The sequence below is a fragment of the Cololabis saira genome, chromosome 15 (genome assembly GCF_033807715.1).
Source record: "Cololabis saira isolate AMF1-May2022 chromosome 15, fColSai1.1, whole genome shotgun sequence".
In the NCBI taxonomy this organism is placed as follows: domain Eukaryota; kingdom Metazoa; phylum Chordata; class Actinopteri; order Beloniformes; family Belonidae; genus Cololabis; species Cololabis saira.
The window spans coordinates 27356659-27379859 of NC_084601.1; the positions used below are offsets into that span (position 1 = coordinate 27356659).

A 23201-nucleotide genomic window follows, 5' to 3' on the forward strand; every position below is an offset into this window, starting at 1 on the left:
AGCAGGTGCTTTGTGTTCAGGTCACCGTCGGGAGCCACTACTTATACACACCCCCCTGGCTGAGATCTGCATGGCCCCTCCTACTGGTGCTGTTGATGTTACAAAACGTCCTCCCCCACCTCCATCCAACCCTCCACCACTGGCCTCGTGTGCACCGCTGGTGCCCCCACAGGCCACCAGCACCAATGTGCAGGTGCTGGACTTTTTTCTGAGATACTTTTTCCTCAGAATCAAAGCAAATGTGTAACCCGAAACATGAAGAGCGTACAGCTTCCATCCCGAAACACAATGAAAGGAACCAAAAGTACCCAGACAAGCAAACGGCCCTCCAGAGCTGCAACAAGGCCGTTACATAAGCGCTACGTGAACGCCGGGATGAGATCAATATCAGCAATTCTGGTATGTGTGTGTACGTGAGTGTGTGTGTGTGTGTGTGTGTGTGTGTGTGTGTGTGTGTGTGTGTGTGTGTGTGTGTGTGTGTGTGTGTGTGTGTGTGTGTGTGTGTGTGTGTGTGTGTGTGGTGTGGGACTGGGATGACTGGAGTCAAATAATCCAAAAAAGAAACGATTAAAAATGTGCAAATGTTCAACATGTTTAAACTTTTTCTTATTTAATCTTTTTTTGGTTTTGCATATAGTATATATACTTTACTTTATTATGTTTGGAGGCGCTGTTGCAAATGTGAAGATATTTATGACATAATATGGAAAAAGATTTCTGCCAGAGCAACAAGGTTCCCGGTTTAAATCCCGGCAGGGACCATGCAACGGACCGGTGAGCTGTGCAGGTGAATGTCTGCCTTCAGAGGAGAGAGCTGGGACAGACACCTGCACACCTCCATGATCCTGAATAGGAATAAACAAGTATAGATAATGGATGGATGCCTGGTAACAGCTACACCATTTTTTCTTTACCTACTATGTGGGCTATAATGAATAAACACTGTCTTTTGTGATGATCTGAGTTTTCTGTGGGGGTTTGGGTTTCCATGCAGCATCACACAGCATGGAAGTCCCCTCTACTTTAATAAGTAATAAAGAAGGATCAAACCAACTGTTTCCCCCTCAAAACCATGCTCTCCTCCTCTGGCACATATAACCTGGAGGCAGAGATGGTCAGTGAAGGTGGTTTTGAATGCTGCTTATATGAGGGAGGAGGGGACAGCTGTCAGCACCAGGACATTTCAGGTCATCACACCATCATCCCACATCAATAGTGTCTCTACATGTAGCACGCTGAGGCTTTCAGAAAGAGACACACAGCCGTCTGCTACATCACTGGCAGTCCACACACACTGCTGCATGAAGACTGTCAAATACAAGTGCACTTGTACACACTCACTCAAACACACCTCATGGATCTGAACACAGTGAAAGTACATGATGTAATGTAAACACCCTCAGGTGTTTCTCTTATCAGACGGTGAATGAGTTGTATAATTTAAATCCACAGGAATGTTTTTGCACAGAAACTGGTACAAAATGTGCATCCGATAATAGAAACCCACGGAGAGGAACAGAGCGACTGCAGAGCATCCAGAATGAGAACCGACGATAATGATTCTAACACAACATAACATAACGGTCCTGGGCATGTTTTCCATTTTCTATTAATATTCAGTTCAATTCAATTCTATTTAAATAGCGTCTGTTACAACAGAAGTTGTCTCTGGGATCTTTCCAGATACCAGAACATGACCCCCAAGCAATTATTACATAAACATAACAAATAATGGCAGGTTAAAAACTCCCCTATCGGGAGGGAAGAAACCTGGACCACGACCCCGGAGACCTCTGTTAGGAACATAAGGCACTGTCAGGTCTTGCAAATATTGCGGAGCTAATATTGGGCTTTATACGCAAATAATAAAATGTTGAATTAGATTCTGAATTTTACGGGCAGCCAATGGAGGCTAACAATGCAGAGACGTGGTCTCTCTTGCTGATTCCTGTCAGCACTCGCAATGCTGCATTCTTGATCAGCTGGAGCCTTTTCAGCAAATTACTTGGACATCCTGCTAATAACACATTATAGTAATCTAGTCAAGAAGAATACAAACGCATGAACTAGTTTTTCCGCATCACTCTGCAAGTGTATTTTCCTAACCTTTGCGATATTACGGGGATGGAAAAATGCTATTTTACAAACCTGATTAATATATGGTTTAAACGACAAATCCTGGTCGATAAATCACCAAGGTTTCTCACAGTTGCACTGAAAGCCATCGCCATCCCTTCCTAAGATGCTTTGGACCAAAAAAGATAACCTCTGTTTTATCTGAATTTAGAAGCAAAAAATGTCCGGACATCCAGTCCTTGATGTCCCTAAGACATGCCTGAAGTTTAGCTAACGGTTCTGTTTCATCTGGTTCATAGACAAATTGAGCTGCGTATCATCAGCATAGCAATGAAAGTGTATGCCGTGATTCTGGATTATACTTCCCAATGGCTAATATCGTATCAATTTAACAGAAAACCCTATTTCATAGATCTAAAGGCCGATCTCTAACCACTTTACAAAAGGGCATATTATGTATCATTCATTATATTCAACAACACATGACGTCATCAGCAAGTTGTTGCCAGGGAACAAACATATGCCACACTGTAGCCACGGTGATCTTTATCCGATTTGTTATTTAAGCAGGTGTCACCAAAAGTTTGATTATTAAACAAAAGCATAAACAACAATTAAAGTTTAAAATCTTGGCTTTACTATAAGGAGGATTAAAACTTGTCAATAACATTGTTAATTCACTTTTCGTGTGACAGAAACACAAAGATCACACACTGACATTTTATTCATCATTCACAGTATAATATGAAAATGTGGGTCATTTAAACACTTATCTGTGGAGTCCTGCCTTTTGTGTTTGTTTAATGACAGAAGTCATGAAAATTCAAATGCCAAAGTATGAAATATACTTCTGTTATTTTTTAATTTGTGGAGTCGAAAAGTGTCTGTCATCACCTGCATCTCACATATCTTTTACCATAAAAGGGTTCAAGTCCAACAGAAACGGCCAGCAGGCCACAGTTCAAAACAGGAAAGAGTACAATTGTTTTAGTGAAATAGGATGGAAAACGTTGTTGAGGAATTTTACATCAGAGCTGCCATGGAAACCGAAAAGATAGAAGGTGCTTACAGAAACAAGAAGAGGAAAAAACATAGCTGGAGCATTGTGTGCCGCTTTCAAAGTGTTAAGGTGAAAAGGAAATGCCAGAAGGACGTCACCGTGCAGACTGATAACTAGGCCACTTGCTCCGGAGGACAGAAACAGTGGGGATCTTGAGTAAACATTTGTTTGATGGAGGAATCTGGTCTGAATCTGAAGGTGCCCCCTGTCCCTCGTTTCCACTTCCCCTGCCGCTGTCTCCAGACACGGCAGCGTGGCATGATAAAAAAATGTGTCCTTATCTGCTCCTGACTTCCGCCTGCTGTCGAGGGCGACGGAAGAATGTGATACGACAAACATACCACGAACAATATATGTCTTAACGCTAGCTGCTGAGTACTTTTTCCTTCAGCTTTACGTCCAAGCAGCTCGCGCGGCCTGATCTGTTTAGACCTGGAGTTTTGAGATTTGGCCCCAATACAAAAGCAAGTGGATGTCTGACCAGAATAAAATTCAATTCAATTTTATTTACTTTATAACATTTGGGCCACATCTGGCCACATGTGATGACCAGAGTTTGACCGGGCTGGACCTATGACCCTGACACTTGCAGTGTTTGTGGGCATGAAGTCGAGCTGTTGACGCAGATGGAAGCTGCGTTTGGTGTCGCAGAGATTTACTTCCTGTACTACTGCTTTGTGCTGCAGTTTTAGAGATGTGTACAATCTCACACACAAATGCCGGATTTGATAAAAAGAATTATGGAATTATGGAAAAGATTCCAGTTAATTATTTGGTTATCTATAGGTCCAGTGGGTCCATAATTTATATTGTTTTTATTGTGTTAAACAAATCAATAAACACATACACCCGTCTCTTCCTTTCTCCACACGTCTCTTCCTTTCTCCACTAGACTTGAATGTTTAAAATCTTTTGAATGCACTTTAAAACCATCTGGAATGTGACACCACATCACAGAAAAATACAAGACGTTGTTTCTTATGTGTCAATTCAAAAAAACAGGAAACAAATCTGGCAACCTTGGCTTGTTTGACAGAAGATTATGACCAAGTGAGTCACACTTTGTTTGAAAGCATCACCACCAGCATAACACACGAAAAGGAAAACCGCTCGTCTCGTAGGTGATGAGGGTGTCTGTAACAACCGCCCCGGGATGAAGCAAACGGACAATTAAAAACACCAACATAGAGACGCTGGAGAGGTTCAGTCTGGAAAATAATGGAAATATGGATGAGATATTAGATAAGTTCATGGAGGCATGAACATCTGGGGGTTAAAGCAGATACCATAAAAGTCACATATATGAACACAGTGCTCTTACAAAGATTTAGAAAATGAGACAAAGCACATTCTGAAAATGTCTTAATATTATTATAAACATGTTAAACGTGGTACAAAATGATTCATACACAGGCAACAAACAGCTGAGCAAGTAAATGATACTGAAAAGAAACACCTGGAGGAACATCTGGAAACTAATTAGGTTCATCGTCAACTAGTCAGTGACATTACTGGGTGTAAAAAAAAACGTTTTAGAAAGTTGGATTTTTCAGAAGTTAAGACAGATAGAGATGGTAGGAGCACTCTTTTTAACCCGAGAAAACATGTGTCTAAAAATTGTGAAACAATTCCAGGATAATGTCCTTTATCTTATAACTGATCTCATCATCTACTGCAGGATCATGAGAATCTGGAGAAATCTCTGCGCACGTGGAACAAGCCACCTGGAAATGCAGGCTGAAGTTCTGTCACAGAAGCCACATTTGAACTTTATCCAGAAACGCCGCCAGAACTGGGCCACAGATCTGTAAATCTGTAAATAGTGAGAACACATCTGATATAAACCTTGATGGTGTCTTGGTGAGACTGGTGAGCTGCTGGTACCCTGAGTTCACACCAAACAAAGTAAAGTAGTGAGAATCTGCTGCCCTCTGCTGGATCAACTCTACAGGGAGCTGAAGTCTCATCCAACCGTAGCAATCTTCAAAACCCTCTCTTATGTTTTTTCTTGTAATGATGTTTGACCATGTGAAACAGCGTGGTTGCCAAGGTCCAGGGCTAGACCTACGGTCCACTGGAAGCTCTGACAGGAGGGGATGCAGCTAAGGATGAGGGGTGTCTGTGTGGAGATCTAAACACCTCACACTTGAGAGCAGATATTGGATTGAACAAAGCCTCAACAACTCTTTGAGAATCAGAATCAGAATCATGTTTATTTGGCCAGGGGCCTGTACTACGAAGCGGGATTTGGGGTTAGCGAGGTAACTTCAGGTTTAACCCTGGGTTTTCAGGACTACGACGGTGGTTCACTTCTTACCGGGGTACATCGCCATGGTAACTTATGCTGAACCGCTAACCTGCTCCGGAGCAGGTTATGTTCGAGATACAGATCGCCGGGTGTAAAAGCACCGCCCACTGACCAATCAGCTCTCTTGGAAAATGGCATGCCCTTTTGAAGAGAATCCAGTGGAGCTCGGTGCGCGGATCGTGAGAGGAAAAAAAAAAAGAGTGGGCTGACTTTCAACAAAAATTGAATTAGTCAAGAAACTAAGTGTAACCCAGGTCATATAAATATTTACTGTTGAGATACAAATGTTCTTGAGCATGTGGAAAAAATTCATGTAATGTGAGTTTTATTAAAAAGGAAACATGCATCTTATTTTGAAATTCCCGGAAGTGGAAGAAAAAAACTCCGCCGTCTCTGAAAAAGACGATTTGGAAAGAAAGACGTGAGAAACACGGAGGTGATATTTTTCTTTGTTCAGAAACTTGTCAGATAGACCTGGATAACCACCAGTGAAGCGAACCCTGTTCCGTGAAGATGTTTTTGTGTTTATTTGGATTCTTCTGGGTGAGTTTGACTGTTTGTAAATGAGAAATTCATGGCTGTAAAACTTTAATGGCGGCCGTTGTGTTGTGAGCAGTGCTCTTAATTCGATGTACGTGACGCTGTTTAAGTGACACTGGTTATATATATGTTGTAGAGTGTTTTTTTATGTGCCTTCGTGCACCAAATGAAACTAAAATGCACAATACAATGCACTGAAAAAAAGGCGCTTTGTTCTGTAGTGTGTCGGCGGTGCGCCGTCGCCATTTTGAGACGTCAGGAGAGCCCGTTTACTGATTCCTTTGGTAAGAAAACCTTTTGCGTCACTTTTGGTTTGTTTTATTATTTTATGTTAACACTGTTAAACCAAACAGTAAAAAATGTAAGCTAACCACTGTGATGGAAAGTTAGATGTATTTTGAAAATTGCTCTGACTGTTATGCAGGTCAGGTTTTTTTTGTTGGATGTATGATCCTGCGTGCTGATCCAGTCCAGAGGTGGCGAGCCAACTGTACCAGGACCCACGGATGTCTGCTGATTGGGAGAGTTTGATTTCCTCTGGACTGCCTGAACTTTGCTGATCCTGCTAGGTGGTAGGATAAAACTGCACTTACCATCCTTCTGCATACTCTGGGAGGAGGACATCAGAACCCACATTTCTGTGGTGTGGAGTTGCACCACAGTGACTGACTAAAAATCCCCCGGGGGTGTATTTTGTTTTTTTATTATTTATTTAGTGATCTGGGCCCAGCTTTCACTGTGTTTATTTTGATGATCATATTTGTGTTGTCCACTGTTTTTGTTTGGACTGTTTAATACAGGTGCTTGAACTAAGTTTGTTGTGTGGCCTCATTAATTATCTCTTCTGCTCCAGTAGCCGAACCTAATCTTTAAATATATAAAACTAAGTTCCAGATTAATCACTTCTATATTGAAGTGTGTGTTACAGAAATTTGGCGGAGCCAGCCAGGAGCAGTTAGATAATTAGTAAGCCCATTTATGTATTTTTTTTTTTCTGTTGCTCAGTGTAGAGCAGAGCTGAGTGGTAATTCGTTTGATTGAAATCTACCTTATCATTAAGATGGATGTAGTGACACGTGAAGCAGTGAAAATTCCTAATTCTGCTATTGTTAGTGGGTTGACCTGGACTGAGGTAGATAATGAGCTTCAGAGCTATTTAGAAACTCATGGCTCTATTAACAGAGTTCTTCGCATAGATGAACCAGGCTCAGAGTTTTGTCACAGTGCGATAATTGAGTTCTCGTTTGGTACTGCAATGCAAAGCCTCACTCCTATACTGCCACTTACATACAAAAGTCCCACTCAACCTGATGTAACATTCCAGGTCCGTGCACTTGCTAGTGTTTATCCCCCGGCTGTTAGTCAAAGCGCCACTAAGAGTTATCTTACTGAGTTACACACCATTGCTAAGATGACAGGGAAATCATTTGAACTTGTTTTGCAAGAAGAGTTGACAAAGCTTAGTAGTTTAACTGCTACCTCTGCAGAAAGTGTGCCTTCAGGAGGGGGTGATAGGGATGTGAGCCAGGCACCTAGTCCAGATTCTGTGTTGCCACTTCTCAGTGCAACTAGTGTTGCCCCCACTGTTACCACAATCCCTATGCCAACATTGAATGTTCCTACCTCAGTCTACTCAACCGCATCAGAGCAAAACCTGACCAAAGGGCCACCATGTGTCAAATCACCATATGCACACTTAACCGCTAGTGATATGAACCCACCTGAGGTACAGAAGGTTGTGGTGGAACATATTGTTAGGCAGGATGAAGCCCCATCCTACCACTATGCTAGCTCCCGCATCCGTGCCTTTTCTGGTAGATTGCCACGACCAAATAATGAGGCAGACTATGAAACTTGGCGGTCAAGTGTGGAACTTCTTTTAACAGACCCAACTCTATCTGACTTAAACCGATCCCGCAAAATTGTAGAGAGCTTGCTACCCCCAGCCTCTGATTTTATCAAACACCTTGGGTCTCAAGCATCACCGTTAGCATACCTTCAGCTCCTTGACTCCGCTTATGGCACAGTGGAGGATGGAGACGAGCTGTTTGCTAGATTTCTGAGCACACTGCAGAATGCTGGTGAGAATCCCTCGAACTACCTCCACCGACTTCAAGTCGTGCTAAGTACTGCTATGAGGAGGGGTGGAATCTCCGCAGATGAGTTTGACAGGCATTTGTTAAAGCAATTTTGCAGAGGCTGTTGGGATGACGCTTTAATCTCAGACCTCCAACAAGAGCAAAAGTTAAAGCGGCCACCTTCTTTTGCCGAACTGTTACTCCAGCTTCGTACAGAGGAAGACAAACATGCTAATAAAGCAATGCGCATGAAAAAACACCTCGGTGCCTCTAAGCAACCACCAGGTGGTCCCAAACAGCGCGTGTGGTCCCAAGTTCAAAGTGCATGTGCTTGTTCAGAGCACGAGGTGACAGCTGAGGCAGAGCAATTGAAGAAGCAAATTGCTGAGCTACAGGCACAAGTTGCTCAATTAGCAACCATAAACAAGAGCAAAAGTGAAACACCTTTGAACACAAACAAAAAAGTGACTTCACAGCCAAAACCAGACCCCCGGCCATCTTTGCCTCCACTTGCTTCAAAAAACAGACCACTCAATAGGCCCCGCCCATGGTATTGTTTTCGCTGTGGGGAAGATGGGCACACAGCACCCAAATGCACTAATGAAGCTAACCCAACCTTGGTAGCAACAAAGAGGAAGAGATTGCAACAAAAGCAGCAGCAGTGGGAATCTGAAAATTATCCCACTGATCCTCATTTAAACTGATTGCGACTCCCGTTGTGGGACGAACAGGAGTTGAATTAAATAACATATGTCCCCTCACATCCACACCAGTCAGAGAAAGACACCTTACTAGTCAAAACCGCCAATTACCAAAAAGGTTAGTCGGGACAAAATGCACTGCCCAAGTGTCAGTAGCAGGTCAAGAAATAAATTGCCTTTTAGACACAGGGTCCCAAGTTACGACAGTCCCCATGTCTTTCTATGAAAAAAACCTGAAAGAGCAACAGATTTTGCCTTTGGATGATTTATTGGAGGTGGAGGGTGCAAATGGGCAAGAGGTCCCATATTTTGGATATGTGCATCTGCATATTACCTTCCCCAGAGAGTTTGTTGGACAGAGAGCTGAGGTTTCGACATTGGCCCTTGTTGTCCCTGATATGAGAAAGGGGGCTAAAGAGCAACTCCTTATAGGCACAAATACTCTCGACGTGTTGTACTCAGATTTAGCCCCTCACATTGATGATGCCAACATGCCATGTGGCTACAAGGCTGTGCTTAAAGTCCTGGAAATCGGACACAGACAAGGGCAAACTGGCAACTTAGGGTCAGTGAAACTTGCAGCAAAAGGCCCACAAGTAATTCCTGCTGGTCATACTGTCGCCCTAGAGGGACTAGTGAATGTCAGGCGCTCTTTTGATGAAAAGTATGTTGTTGTTGAGCAGCCGTCAACTCCCTCCCTGCCAGGTGGTCTGCTTGTGGCGAATTGTTTGGTCACCTTACCTGTTAAACGACTGGGTACAGTAGCTGTCATAATCAGAAATGAAACGGAGCATGATGTTGTAATACAACCAAAGGCAGTGATAGCTGAAGTCAATGCTGTCCAGCAAGAGATGCCGCATGAGTGTGACTCTAGCACAACTGACTCTGCAGCAGACCAGTCCAAACCCAGTCCAGATCTCAAGTTTGATTTCGGTGACTCTCCTTTGTCGGCTGACTGGAAGGAGAAGATAACACGGGCATTAAACTCCATGCCTGAGGTGTTTGCTCACCATGACCTTGACTTTGGTCACACTAGTCAGGTCAAGCATCACATTAAGCTCCAAGATCAAACCCCTTTCAAACAAAGAGCCAGACCAATCCATCCGCAGGATGTCGATGCTGTGCGAAAGCATCTGAGAGACCTACTTAATGCTGGTGTGATTCAAGAGTCGGAATCTCCTTTTGCATCCCCCATTGTAGTGGTCCGGAAGCGTGATAATACTGTCCGTCTCTGTATTGACTACCGCAAACTCAACTCACAGACAATCAAGGATGCCTATGCCCTTCCCAATTTGGAAGAAGTTTTCTCTGTCTTAACTGGCTCAAAGTGGTTTTCAGTTTTAGATTTGAAATCCGGCTATTACCAAATCGAGATGGAGGAAGCCGACAAAGAGAAAACAGCGTTTGTGTGTCCTTTGGGATTCTATGAATTTAAAAGAATGCCCCAAGGAGTCACAAACGCACCCAGTACTTTCCAGCGTCTTATGGAGCGCTGTATGGGTGACCTAAATTTGAAGGAGGTGCTGGTATTCATTGATGACCTGATCATTTTTTCAGAAACGCTGCAAGAACACGAAGAGAGGCTGCTGCGTGTCCTCACTCGCTTGAAAGAGTATGGCCTCAAACTCTCGCCTGAAAAGTGTCGATTTTTCCAGTCTTCAGTCAGATATCTAGGCCATATTGTTTCACAAAATGGAGTTGAGACAGATCCCGAAAAAACGCAAGCCCTTAAAACCTGGCCAAAGCCGAGAAATCTGAAGGAGTTGAGATCTTTCTTGGGGTTTTGCGGATACTACCGCAGATTCATTAAAGACTTCTTCCAAATTGTGAAGCCACTAAATGTGTTAACTGCTGGATATCCTCCAACCCGCAAGGACAAGAAAAAGGTGAATTCTGCTCAGTATCGTGACCCCAAAGAAATGTTTGGTGAGCGCTGGACTGCTTCTTGTCAGCAAGCTTTCAACACTATAATTGAGAAGCTCACTTCAGCACCTGTCCTGGGTTTTGCCAACCCTAAGCTACCATATCTGCTTCACACAGATGCTAGCAGTACAGGGCTGGGTGCCGCTTTATATCAACAGCAAGATGGTGAATTGCGTGCTATCGCTTTTGCGAGCAGAGGATTGTCTACAAGTGAAGCTAGATATCCGGCTCACAAATTAGAGTTTTTAGCGCTCAAGTGGGCCGTTACTGAAAAGTTTTGTGACTATCTATATGGAGCTAGTTTCACTGTAGTTACTGATAGTAACCCCCTCACCTATATTCTCACTACTGCCAAGCTTGATGCCACTAGTTACAGGTGGCTGTCAGCCCTTTCCACCTATTCATTCAAGTTGCAATATAGGGCAGGAAAACAAAACTTGGATGCAGATGCCCTATCCAGGCGGTCACATGGTGAGCTGTTTGACGACTATGCTTCACAAAAAGAACAAGAGAGGATCAGTAAGTTCACTGCCAACCACCTGTCTGAAACCGAAACCTCTGAGATGGTTAATACAGAGGAGATAAAGGCCATCTGTGAGAGGCATGATGTCTACTTAAGGGATGAGAAGTCTGACCCTTCTGATCGTTCTATTGCATTGGTTGAGTCCATAACACTCTGTCCTGAGGCAATCCCCCTCAGTTTTCAAGGGGAACATGATCATGGGTTGCCAGTGGTACCCTCTCTCTCTGTAGCTGAACTGTCAGAGAAGCAGCACGCAGATCCCAGCATCAGAGAAATAATAACTCACATGCAAACAGGGGAATCACCCCCACCTTTAGTAAGGACGGAGCTCCCTGAGTTTGTTTTCTTATTGAGAGAACGGAAAAAGTTGGAACTCATAGACGGAGTTTTGTACAGGAAGAGACAAAGTGCCAATACCAGCACCTATCAGCTGGTTCTGCCACGAGAACTGAGAGAGCTAGTGCTGAAAAGCCTGCATGATGAAATGGGTCATCTCGGTGTTGAACGGACACTTGACCTTGCGAGGGATAGGTTTTATTGGCCGAAAATGTCTTCAACAGTTGAGGAAAAAATAAGGGCATGTGATCGTTGTGTCCGACGAAAGACTCCAGTGGAGAGAGCTGCCCCGATGGTCAACATACGGACCAGCAGACCTCTAGAGCTAGTTTGCATGGACTTTTTAAGTGTTGAACCAGATCGGAGTAATACCAAAGATATACTGGTAATAACGGATCATTTCACAAAATACGCCCTAGCTATACCGACTCCAAACCAGAAAGCAACCACTGTGGCCAAGTGTTTGTGGGACCATTTTATAGTGCATTATGGGTTTCCTGAGAAGCTTCATAGTGATCAGGGCCCAGATTTTGAGTCACGCACTATAAAGGAGTTGTGTGTCATGGCAGGGATAAAAAAGACAAGAACGACTCCATATCATCCGAAAGGAAACCCTGTTGAGCGCTTTAACAGAACGCTATTGCAAATGTTAGGCACTCTGGACAACAAAGACAAGTCCCATTGGCGAGATTATGTTAAACCACTGGCACATGCGTACAATTGTACTAAACATGAAGTCACAGGTTTTTCTCCCTATGAGCTTATGTTTGGGAGGAAGCCGAGGCTCCCTGTAGATCTAGCCTTTGAGCTTCCTGTCAATGATCAGTCTATGTCCCACTCACAGTATGTGCAAAACTTAAAGGACAGTTTGAAGGAAAGCTATGCACTTTGCAATAAAAATGCTCAGAAGTCTGCTGAGCGCAATAAACTCAGGTTTGACAAAAGAGTAACAGAGTCTAGTTTAGAACCAGGTGACCGAGTGCTAGTAAGAAACGTGCGATTGAGAGGGAAGCATAAACTAGCTGACAGGTGGGAAGCAGAGGTTTATGTAGTTGTCTCAAGAGCTGGTGATCTCCCAGTATACAGAGTGTGTCCAGAAAGGAAAAAGGGGCCCTTGCGCACCCTACACAGGGACCTGTTGTTACCCTGCGGGTTTTTGCCAGTAAGCGTTCCAGAGAGCTCAACCCCACCACCGGTGACGAAAAAGCCAAGGACTCGTCAAAACCCGGGCAGTGAAAATGAAAATGAGGAGTGTGAACAGTCAGATGATGATGAATCGTATCCCCTAAGGTATGTGCCGGTGGAATCACCTGCATGCAGCACAATCCCTAGAGTGGATGAGGCAGTGGATGATGTTATAACTAAGGATGGCACTGCTAAACTCGCTGCTGCTCCTCCCGAACCATGTAGTACAGACTCTGAGAGACTGGTTCCGCAGGAAGTGGCTGAGGAAGCCTTAATAACAAAGCCATCTGATCCTGGAACCTCAGACCCCAAAATGTTGGAGAGACACTCTTTCTTGCGAAAAGAAATACCTCCTGTGTCCTCCAGGTGCCCTGATGGAGAAGTTGAGATGTTCACACCTGACAATACAGATCATACCCCTCACAATGATACCCAACTTGACATGACACATTCAGATGAGTCATCAGGAGAGGTGCAGAGGGCGGTCAGGTGTTCAAACAGACTAAGGACAGGACCCAAAAGACTCCATTATGCAGAGCTTGGAAATCCTTTAATAGAAGTGGTACAATCACTTTTCCAGAGTCTCAGTGATGCATTAGTTAACTCATTAAATGGTGTCGATTCACGGGTTGATGATCAAATTAGTACAACTCCAGGTGTGCCAGTAATTACACAGCCACTAAGGAGGAGCACAGGGACGTGCCTCCCTTCACAGGGGGAGGGTGTAACCCAGGTCATATAAATATTTACTGTTGAGATACAAATGTTCTTGAGCATGTGGAAAAAATTCATGTAATGTGAGTTTTATTAAAAAGGAAACATGCATCTTATTTTGAAATTCCCGGAAGTGGAAGAAAAAAACTCCGCCGTCTCTGAAAAAGACGATTTGGAAAGAAAGACGTGAGAAACACGGAGGTGATATTTTTCTTTGTTCAGAAACTTGTCAGATAGACCTGGATAACCACCAGTGAAGCGAACCCTGTTCCGTGAAGATGTTTTTGTGTTTATTTGGATTCTTCTGGGTGAGTTTGACTGTTTGTAAATGAGAAATTCATGGCTGTAAAACTTTAATGGCGGCCGTTGTGTTGTGAGCAGTGCTCTTAATTCGATGTACGTGACGCTGTTTAAGTGACACTGGTTATATATATGTTGTAGAGTGTTTTTTTATGTGCCTTCGTGCACCAAATGAAACTAAAATGCACAATACAATGCACTGAAAAAAAGGCGCTTTGTTCTGTAGTGTGTCGGCGGTGCGCCGTCGCCATTTTGAGACGTCAGGAGAGCCCGTTTACTGATTCCTTTGGTAAGAAAACCTTTTGCGTCACTTTTGGTTTGTTTTATTATTTTATGTTAACACTGTTAAACCAAACAGTAAAAAATGTAAGCTAACCACTGTGATGGAAAGTTAGATGTATTTTGAAAATTGCTCTGACTGTTATGCAGGTCAGGTTTTTTTTGTTGGATGTATGATCCTGCGTGCTGATCCAGTCCAGAGGTGGCGAGCCAACTGTACCAGGACCCACGGATGTCTGCTGATTGGGAGAGTTTGATTTCCTCTGGACTGCCTGAACTTTGCTGATCCTGCTAGGTGGTAGGATAAAACTGCACTTACCATCCTTCTGCATACTCTGGGAGGAGGACATCAGAACCCACATTTCTGTGGTGTGGAGTTGCACCACAGTGACTGACTAAAAATCCCCCGGGGGTGTATTTTGTTTTTTTATTATTTATTTAGTGATCTGGGCCCAGCTTTCACTGTGTTTATTTTGATGATCATATTTGTGTTGTCCACTGTTTTTGTTTGGACTGTTTAATACAGGTGCTTGAACTAAGTTTGTTGTGTGGCCTCATTAATTATCTCTTCTGCTCCAGTAGCCGAACCTAATCTTTAAATATATAAAACTAAGTTCCAGATTAATCACTTCTATATTGAAGTGTGTGTTACATAAGCAATTCCTTTCATACCCAAGTATCAACACTTTATCATTTCTTTTCTCCTGACAGAGAGGTATGCGAGTACGTTTGTCTTTGCTGTAGATACCCTCACTCCGTCTTTCTAAGAAAACTACTTTTGCAAATAAACCTTTATGTACAAACTGTAAATATACTGTAGAAACAAGGTATGAGTCATTTGAGAGAGGATGAAATGTCAGACCTCGTTTAATTTGAACACGACATGAACTTTTAATTTCAAGTCTAAATATTAAGTTAAATCACAGTGTAATTTATCCTTTGCTCTTCGCTACTGAAATAAGCGGCTCTGACAGCGGACTTCTCCATGCTTGCGATTGGTCATGCGCTGAAAACACCGCCCCTTTTATGTGCACGCGCTCATATCCAGATTGGAGAAACCTGGGTTGATATACCGAGTTGATAACCACCGTCGTGTGACCGCTTAGCGTGATTGCAATTGTCCGGGTTAGTGAATCTGGATAAGGAAAAGATATCCTGGGTATGTTGAACTTGCTTCGTAGTACAGGCCCCAGGTCAGGTCAGACAAGACATGGAATTTCACCTTAATTGGTGCAAATTAATCCCGCCCCTTCTTCTGATTGGTCGATATGTGATAGTTCCGATTTTCTGCAATAACTTTTGAATAGTTTGACATAAAGACTCGTAGCTGGTATCATCGGACTCGGTTTTGAGTCCGGAGTCGTGGGTGGTGTCATCCGCTAAATGTCCAGGCCTGAAGACATCTACATGCAAGTCATACAAGCGCTTCCACTGCAGCACGCCTGAACGTGCACAAGGGTGCGAGGGCCCGTTCATCGCTGCTTGCAGCTTTAATTATTATTAATTTTGCACAGTAGTAGATTACTCTGAGACTCTATGAGTGATGAGAGTTCATCAGAGCAACAGCTCGGGGGAAGAAACTGTCTCTGAGTCTGGAGGTTTTGGCGTACAGAGCTCTGTAGCACCGTCCAGAGGGGAGGAGTTCAAACAGACTGTGTCCTGGGTGTGAGGGGTCTGCAGAGATGTTACCTGCGCGTTTCTTGGTCCTGGACCGGTACAGGTCCTGGATAGATGGGAGGTTAGTCCAGATTATCCCAATTATATTATTATTGAGGTGAAGATAAGCATGTGTCCCATGTACAAATGCCGTCCGTCCAGGTTCAACACCCAACTTCTGACTCTGTCTTCCTAGCTCTGTCTGATTGCTGCCAATACAAGATGATTGATCCTATCCACGATCATTTTTTTTAAAACATTTTTGAAATGATACTATTCCCCCTCTGATCATCCCAGTGTCTGCTGTCTTCATCTGTTTATATAGTCATCTCTGTACACCAACTAACCATGGATCAGTCATATGGGCATAAAACCCCTAGTTCTCCAGTTAACAGATAATCAATGCTATGATGCTATTGAAATGAAATGAAATTGAGTTGAACGGAACTGAGATTTAGATTGAATAATGTCAGTACAACAAACATTGTCTTCTGTTTATAACTATGGGGAGTTAAACATTTTACTACAACGCTGTCACCAGAGTTCTGGAGACTCAGACACCTCGACCACTGTGTATGACCAGTTTGCAATTGTATGAATGTTTCACTTCTCTCCAAAACTCTTTTGTAGAGAGGTTTATCCAATAATCAACCCTTGTGGTTTTTTCTGTCATGGCTACATTTTTATTGGTGTTTGGTTTGTTTTTGGAAGGCTCTGTTTTCCTTTTTCCCTCGACCCCTTTCTCTCTCCCTGGCAGCATGTGCAGCGGAGGGCGTGGTCAGGCTGGCATGCTCAACGAAGCTCACCTGGTTCTCATCCCAGACATTTATAAAGCCTGGTCAAGACACCATACCTGTGCCAGATTATTCCATCGCAACTGGTATGGAAGTGGCTTCAGTTACTAGTGACGTTTGTGTACAGTCTTCACTCTTAATAATTCCTGGGATTTTGTGCAGATACCGGGGTGCCTCTCTGCCGTGCCTGATCACTCTGCGTGTGCTTCAGCGTCTACCCGTGCTCGGCCCTGTCCTCCGCCACCTTCACCTGCCTCGTTTTCCATTTTTGGAAACGCCGTGTTTACCAATAAACACGTTAAAACTTTGTTTCTGCTTTCTGGGGTTCCAAACACCAAACCGATACGTAACATTTTCATTCTCACTAACGGAGTGAACTACATGAAAATCAAGCAAATCACAGGATTTTGGCCCGTTTTTGGGGTTTCTGTGCCAAATCTGCTCTCATTCGTCTCCTCTGGTTCCCTCAGACTTTCATCTTGACATAATCATTTATTTTTCTGTTCTTTTCATTATAATGCATTCATAAAGCACTTTGAGTTGCCTTTGTATCTAAAACGTGCTATACCAACAGACTTGCCTTGTGACTAATCACAAACTAAGATTCCACTTTGTCCACATTGCTCTAGTCACATTCAGGATACTGAGATCGCAAATGCAGATCGGAGCAGAACTGTCGACGCGCTCCATCTTTATCCCTACACCTTGCTTGTGCTGGTGTGATGCTGCCATACCGGCGGACTGAAGTTTGAAGTCCACCAACAAAGACTGACTTCTCTGAATATAAAGATGGTATTTTGACCAAAATATGACCCAGACAAATTCTGTGAGCTTCAGTTCAATTCAAATTCAAAAATACTTTATTTCTACCAGAAGATAATTTCACTAATCAATTTCAAAGACATGTCATTTAAATCATGATTTTATTATTACTATTATTATTATTATTTTTTTTTTATTATTGTTAATAATAATATTGAAACACCCCTTTAAGGACCTTAGAAATAAATGTAAATGTACTTTATTTATATAGCACATTACATCAACCTAGAGGTGAACCAAAGTGCTTTACATAACATACAATAAACAAAATAAAACAAGAATAAAACATCAAGTGTAAAAAAGTGTCGCCACACTACTGGGTATTAAAAGCCACCCTGAATAAATAAGTTTTCATTTTAGATTTAAAAAGGCCCAGGTCAGAGATGGTGCGTATCTCACAGGGGAGCTGATTCCAGAGCCTGGGGCAACTGTAAAGGCTCGGTCCCCCCAGTGCTTCTGCTTTGACCTGGGCACTTCCAACAAATGTTGGTTGGAGGATCTCAGAGCTCTGCCAGGCTCACGCACCGTAGTAGTCATATGTTTACATTGCAAACAGAAGTAAGATCCCAAATCATCTATAAGTCCTTTCACCACTCTTCCTTTAAGTGAGCTATTGATCAGTACAGGTTATTACTGTTAAAGACACCCCACCCAGTTCCCCCTCCTGGTTTCAGTGTGGTTCATCCACAGACTGTTTATGACGTCACCTCCCTAGTGGGAGCCTCAGCCCGCTACCGCCATCATGTGGTGAGACGGCGCTCCTGCAGCGGCCCGAATCAAACACACTTCTCTGCGCGGCCGATGACGCAGCAGATAGAAGGATCCACGTCGGGGGAATATGAAGTACAGAAAAAAAACCAACATCAAGTACACCACAGCCACAATCCCAGGGAGGAGCCGCATCCACTTACATGTGCTTTATGCAAGAGACACACTTTCGCAACTCTGAGTCTTCCTGCATTAAGAAGCCTTGGATGGGTCACCTTTTTCACTCAAGGTTCTCAGAGAGGGTTAAAAAAAAACAAACACACAACACACAAACACCCACACATCCATACACATACAACAAACCCAATCCTTTTAGGAACATAAACCCTGAGTATCTCTCACATTACCTATCCGACTTCTGGGTTACCCCTTCCTCATTACTGTAACAGAGGTCCAACCCCCCTCAAAACCAAAGTGTAACTTAATACACAAGTGAGAGCATAACACTGGCAGTAAGATTATACTTTCTGTCAATACTTAATCCAAGAACTGCAAGCCACAGTCTATTACAACTTAAAATGTCTGTACATGGAAAAGTCCCACAGAGCAGCAATTTGTACAAAAATAAGTACACAGGTGTGGAGTTATGTAAAACAGCTTTTAACAAATTAACCAAGAAAGAGCAGCCCTGGGTCCGTAAGTCTACCTGAAATATTGAAAAAGTAAAAATAAATGAGAGCTGGAAGGCTGAAGGCCTAAAGTTCTCCTCCCAAGTGTGAACACAAGTATATATGTAAAATATATATTTATACATATATATTGACAACAGGAGTAATAATAACCTTAAAGATGAGTCTCATCAACCAATAAGCAAAGAAAAACAATTGGCTTTACATTGAGGGGTAGTAGATGATGTCAAGTTTGTGCCTCTCCCCCTGCTTGCTGTTGTCAGCGTCCATAAAAGAAAAAATAAATATTTTTAACTATATATATATATATATATATATATATATATATATATATATATATATATATATATATATATATATATATAAACTAGTTAACCAACAGTGCAGAAGTTTAGCTACCTGCCAGCAGCTTATTCAGATAAAAGGGTTAACAAAACTTCAATCTGTACATTAACACAAGGAAAGACAAACCGTTGCATACGAAGTGATCAAGATTTAGATTCATCCAGTCTGTGTCTGTGTTTGTTTACCGTTAGCAACACGAATCCCAGCCGGACGCTGTCACCTTGTGTGTAGGGCAAGTGGCACTACGGTCTGCCACGTATCTCTCGGCATCCCCAACCAATGAAACCCGCAACTTTTCCCTGTTGGCCGTAGTAATAAGCAGCTTTGCCGGGTAACGAAGAGCAGGCTTCAATCTGCGTTTGTAAAGGAGTCCCATAACTTCTTGGTATGTAGCCCGTTCTGCCATCGCCTCAGGGATAAAGTCCTCGAAGAAGAGCACAGATTTACCCAGATATTGCGGCTCGGATCTCCTCTTACGTGCCTCCCAAATAACTTTTTCTTTAGTCTGGTAGTCATGGAAACAGAAGATGACAGGCCTCGGCTTCTCACCTTGTTTGGGTTTTGGGGGCAGGGACCTGGGTGCTCGGTCCAGCACAGGAGGTGTCGGTAGAGTTCCATCGCCCAAAAGTTCAGTCAGCAGGGCGGCGAAGAAATCAGTTGGTCGCGGCCCTTCAATTGACTCTGGAAGACATTTGATACGAACATTTTTTCGGCGGTTTCGAGCCTCCAGGTCCGCCGTTTTAGCTTGTAGCCTCTCGTTGATAGCGGTTAGCTCTGCACAGGAAGTCTCCAGATTCTGTAAGCATTCGTCCACCAAGTCAGCATTAGTTTCCAGATATGTAATCCGTTGGCCGTGGCTGGACACGGTGGTTTGTACGAGATCTATCTTGGCCTCCAGCGCCGAGAAGGATGTCTCAAATTTGGCTGCTAGGTCAGCCTTGTGGCCCTCCAGTAGGCTGGTTAGCGCGGCCATGCTAACGTCGTCAGTAGTTCCAACGTTGATGGACATAGTTTTTTACTTTGCCTTACGTTCTTACTTGCTATTTCAAGAGACGATATAACACTGAGGTATTAAGAGCAAGCTGGCCCAGGAGCTCATTAATCTGGAAATACTTAGGACAAGGCTGGAGATATCTTGACGGGGCGACGAAAATACTCTAGCAACTCAGGGGAAGACAAAGGCTGCGTCCAAAATTCCATACTTCTACCCTAATGAGTATGCAAAATGAGTATGTGATATTTTTTACTGCGTCCTAAAGATTAGAACGTACTCAATAGTATGCGCTATCCATACTCATTCCCGAGAAATTTAGTAAGTGTGGATTGATGGACACTAGCCGAGCAGAAACTTCCCACAATGCAATGCTGCGGCGTTTGGTTGCTAAGTGATACGTATATGTCATAAGTATAATATTAAGTATAATAATATGATTATATAATATTCATATTATAATATTCGTATATAATAATATTATATAATGTAATCTTGTTTCGGCCAGGATAAACGGGAAATAGCGGAGCGCTGCTGCTACCGCTGCTGTGACAGGTTACCATGGTAACAACTCCCCCCCTCCCTACGGCAGGAAGTGACGTGTGCGCTCTTAATAGTACGTCCGAATTAATGCACATTACTGATATTTACTTAAAAGTGCTGAACTTAAGTATACTTTTTAGTATATACTGTTTAGTATGGCATTTCGGACGCACCGATAGACTATATACATATGGTGGAGGGGAACACAGGTGGAAACAATCAGGGATTAGGGATGACGTCAGACCATGACACAGGAGGAAGGGCAAGTGACCTGGGACGAGAGGAAAGTTACTTTTCAAAATAAAACCGGAAATCGACAAGACAAAAAACCCAAGACAAGGCATCCCTCACCGCGGTGTGACACTGCCCAGTGACTTCTTCTCTTCAGTTTGGTTTTAAATGAATAATAGCACAATGAAAAACGTGATATGTCGTTGTTGTTCTGAGGCTGCTGCAGTGGATTCGCCCCGATGTAAGACCCACAACGATCCTGTGATAACTCTGCATTCCTCGTTGCTTTTGTAAGCATGTCCTTGCAGTCCCACCTGTCATATCCAAGCCAAACAAACCTAAGTGTGATTCGCTACATTTAAAGAGAAAAACTGACAAACGAGAAACAGGAAGGTGCCACAGTTTTAATATAAATCTGTAAAAATGAGACGTTTAATGGCAAACATGAAAATGACCACGTGATTCTATCGTTTAGAAAAAACAGCAACACAGGGATACGTGTGCGTTCATGGCTAATGAGATGAGACGTACCATAGCTACCATGTACATGAAACAGGTTCCCAGCTGACATCAGATAACTTGCCAGTGCACTTAAGATGTTTTGATGTGAAACTTCTTTTCCAAAAGAAAAAGCTGATCATAACCCTGTTCCTCAAAACACAAAAACAACAACAAAAACCTGACTAATAATAATAATAATAATAATAATAATAATAATAGTAATAATAATAATGATCACAGCTTTGTGAATGACATTTCAAACCACAATCCTGATGTAAAATTGCACTTGAAAATACTCGTCAGAGTGAATAAATATTCGTGGTACTTTTCTCTAATACAGTACATTATTACAGCAACAGTATATCAGAGCTGTCAATTGTGTAATTAATCTGAACTTTTTTCATTCCAGCTGCTTTTGCATATAGTACAGAATTTGCATAATAGCACAGAAATAAATTAACACAAATGACATCAAACAAGAGGGTAAAAAAGATTTACAAAACATACTGCATATTTAACATAGTGCCGACATTTATATATAATATTCATATAGTTACATAACAGCATCATTCAGAAGCAGTGCTCTAGTGCTCTCGTCTTTAGGTGGAAGTTCTCCATCCTCACTCTGGTTTTCAGGCATGTTGGACTGTCCTGTCAACCTCTCCTTCCTATCAGAGTTGTGCCTGAGGAGGAGGAGGAGGAGGAGGAGGAAGAGGAGCCTTTCCCCGACCGCGACTGCTCTCCGTGTAAACATTTCTGTCTCTGCCAGGTGACTCTGTGCGTCCCCCCTCGGTTCCCCCCTCGGGTCCCAGACACGGTAGTTGCCTCTGTAACGCGGCGTTTGCAGCCGTTTGTCCTGCAGGCACTCTGGAGGTCGGCAGCGCCTCCTTGAGGCCGTCTTGCTGCTGCTGCTGTGGTGCAGCGAGCCTCTCCGCTGCCGTGTCCGTCCTCCTGCTGGATGCTGCTGCCTGGCTGCACACCAGGCTGTACACCGGGAGAGGAGGGCGGGGCTGGACCATGTGGATGCCCCCGATGGGGATCAGGAGGCTCGGGGACCGGCCAGGCTGCTGCGAGTGCAGAGGGAGGTGACTCAGGGGGTTGGTGGCTCCTCGCAGCCTTGGTGGATGCGGGTGGATGAGCGCCAGGCCTACCTCGTCTGCAGACTACAACAACGGAGACAGGAAAGGAAACTTTAACGATTGTGCTGATCACACAGCAGCAACAGGAGACAGTTCAGAGAAGACCAAGTGAATCTGACTTCAAGGACCGTTAACTGGCATTTCAATGAACCCGACTGCTGTTGGAAATCAGCAACAGGGGCTCATTAAATACTTGCCTTTGATGCTGAGGAGGGTTGGTGGTTGAAAAGACTTTAGTATACTGATGTGTTTATATTACAGAACTCGCTGCAGCTTTTTCTCTGTCAACATGAAGGAACCTATTGGTGTGGCTGCTCTTATGCTCTAACGCTCTCTGGTCAGAAACGCGAGGCGACCTGTCCAGCAGTGGAAGCTTGGTCCAAACGGGTTCAGGAAAACGCTTCATGACAATAATCTGAAGCACAAAAAAATAACTGAGAAAGAAAAGGATGAAAGCTGCTGCTGAAGACACCGGAGGTCCCCAGCCTGCCACACACAGACGGAATGTTCTCGCGGGCGTTTCAGTGAGTTTCCACTAGTGATGCACCGAAAAGAAAATTTGTGGCCGAAACCGAAACCGAAAATAATAATAAACACTTGGCCGAATACCGAACAATACCGAACATGGTTCTTCGCAGTTTCATTTATTTTGCCAATTTTTTCACCATTGCATAAGTCAAATAAATTTGATTTAGGCATGCTTTTCAAAGAAAAAAATCTTTTACAAAATTACAAGGTACAAAATATTTATTGAACATA

At 43.3% G+C, this 23201-nt stretch overlaps 1 protein-coding gene across 1 annotated transcript in view; it reads right to left on the reverse strand.

Annotated features, from left to right (window-relative positions):
- Window positions 1-21204: 21204 nt before the first annotated feature.
- hivep3a (HIVEP zinc finger 3a) overlaps window positions 21205-23201 on the reverse strand; it is a 31713-nt gene continuing 29716 nt past the window's right edge. The window contains exon 7 of the mRNA XM_061741187.1: window positions 21205-22466. Within this exon, the coding sequence (XP_061597171.1) occupies window positions 21975-22466 (492 nt within the window). The 3' untranslated portion in view covers window positions 21205-21974. The remainder of the gene's footprint in view (window positions 22467-23201) is intronic.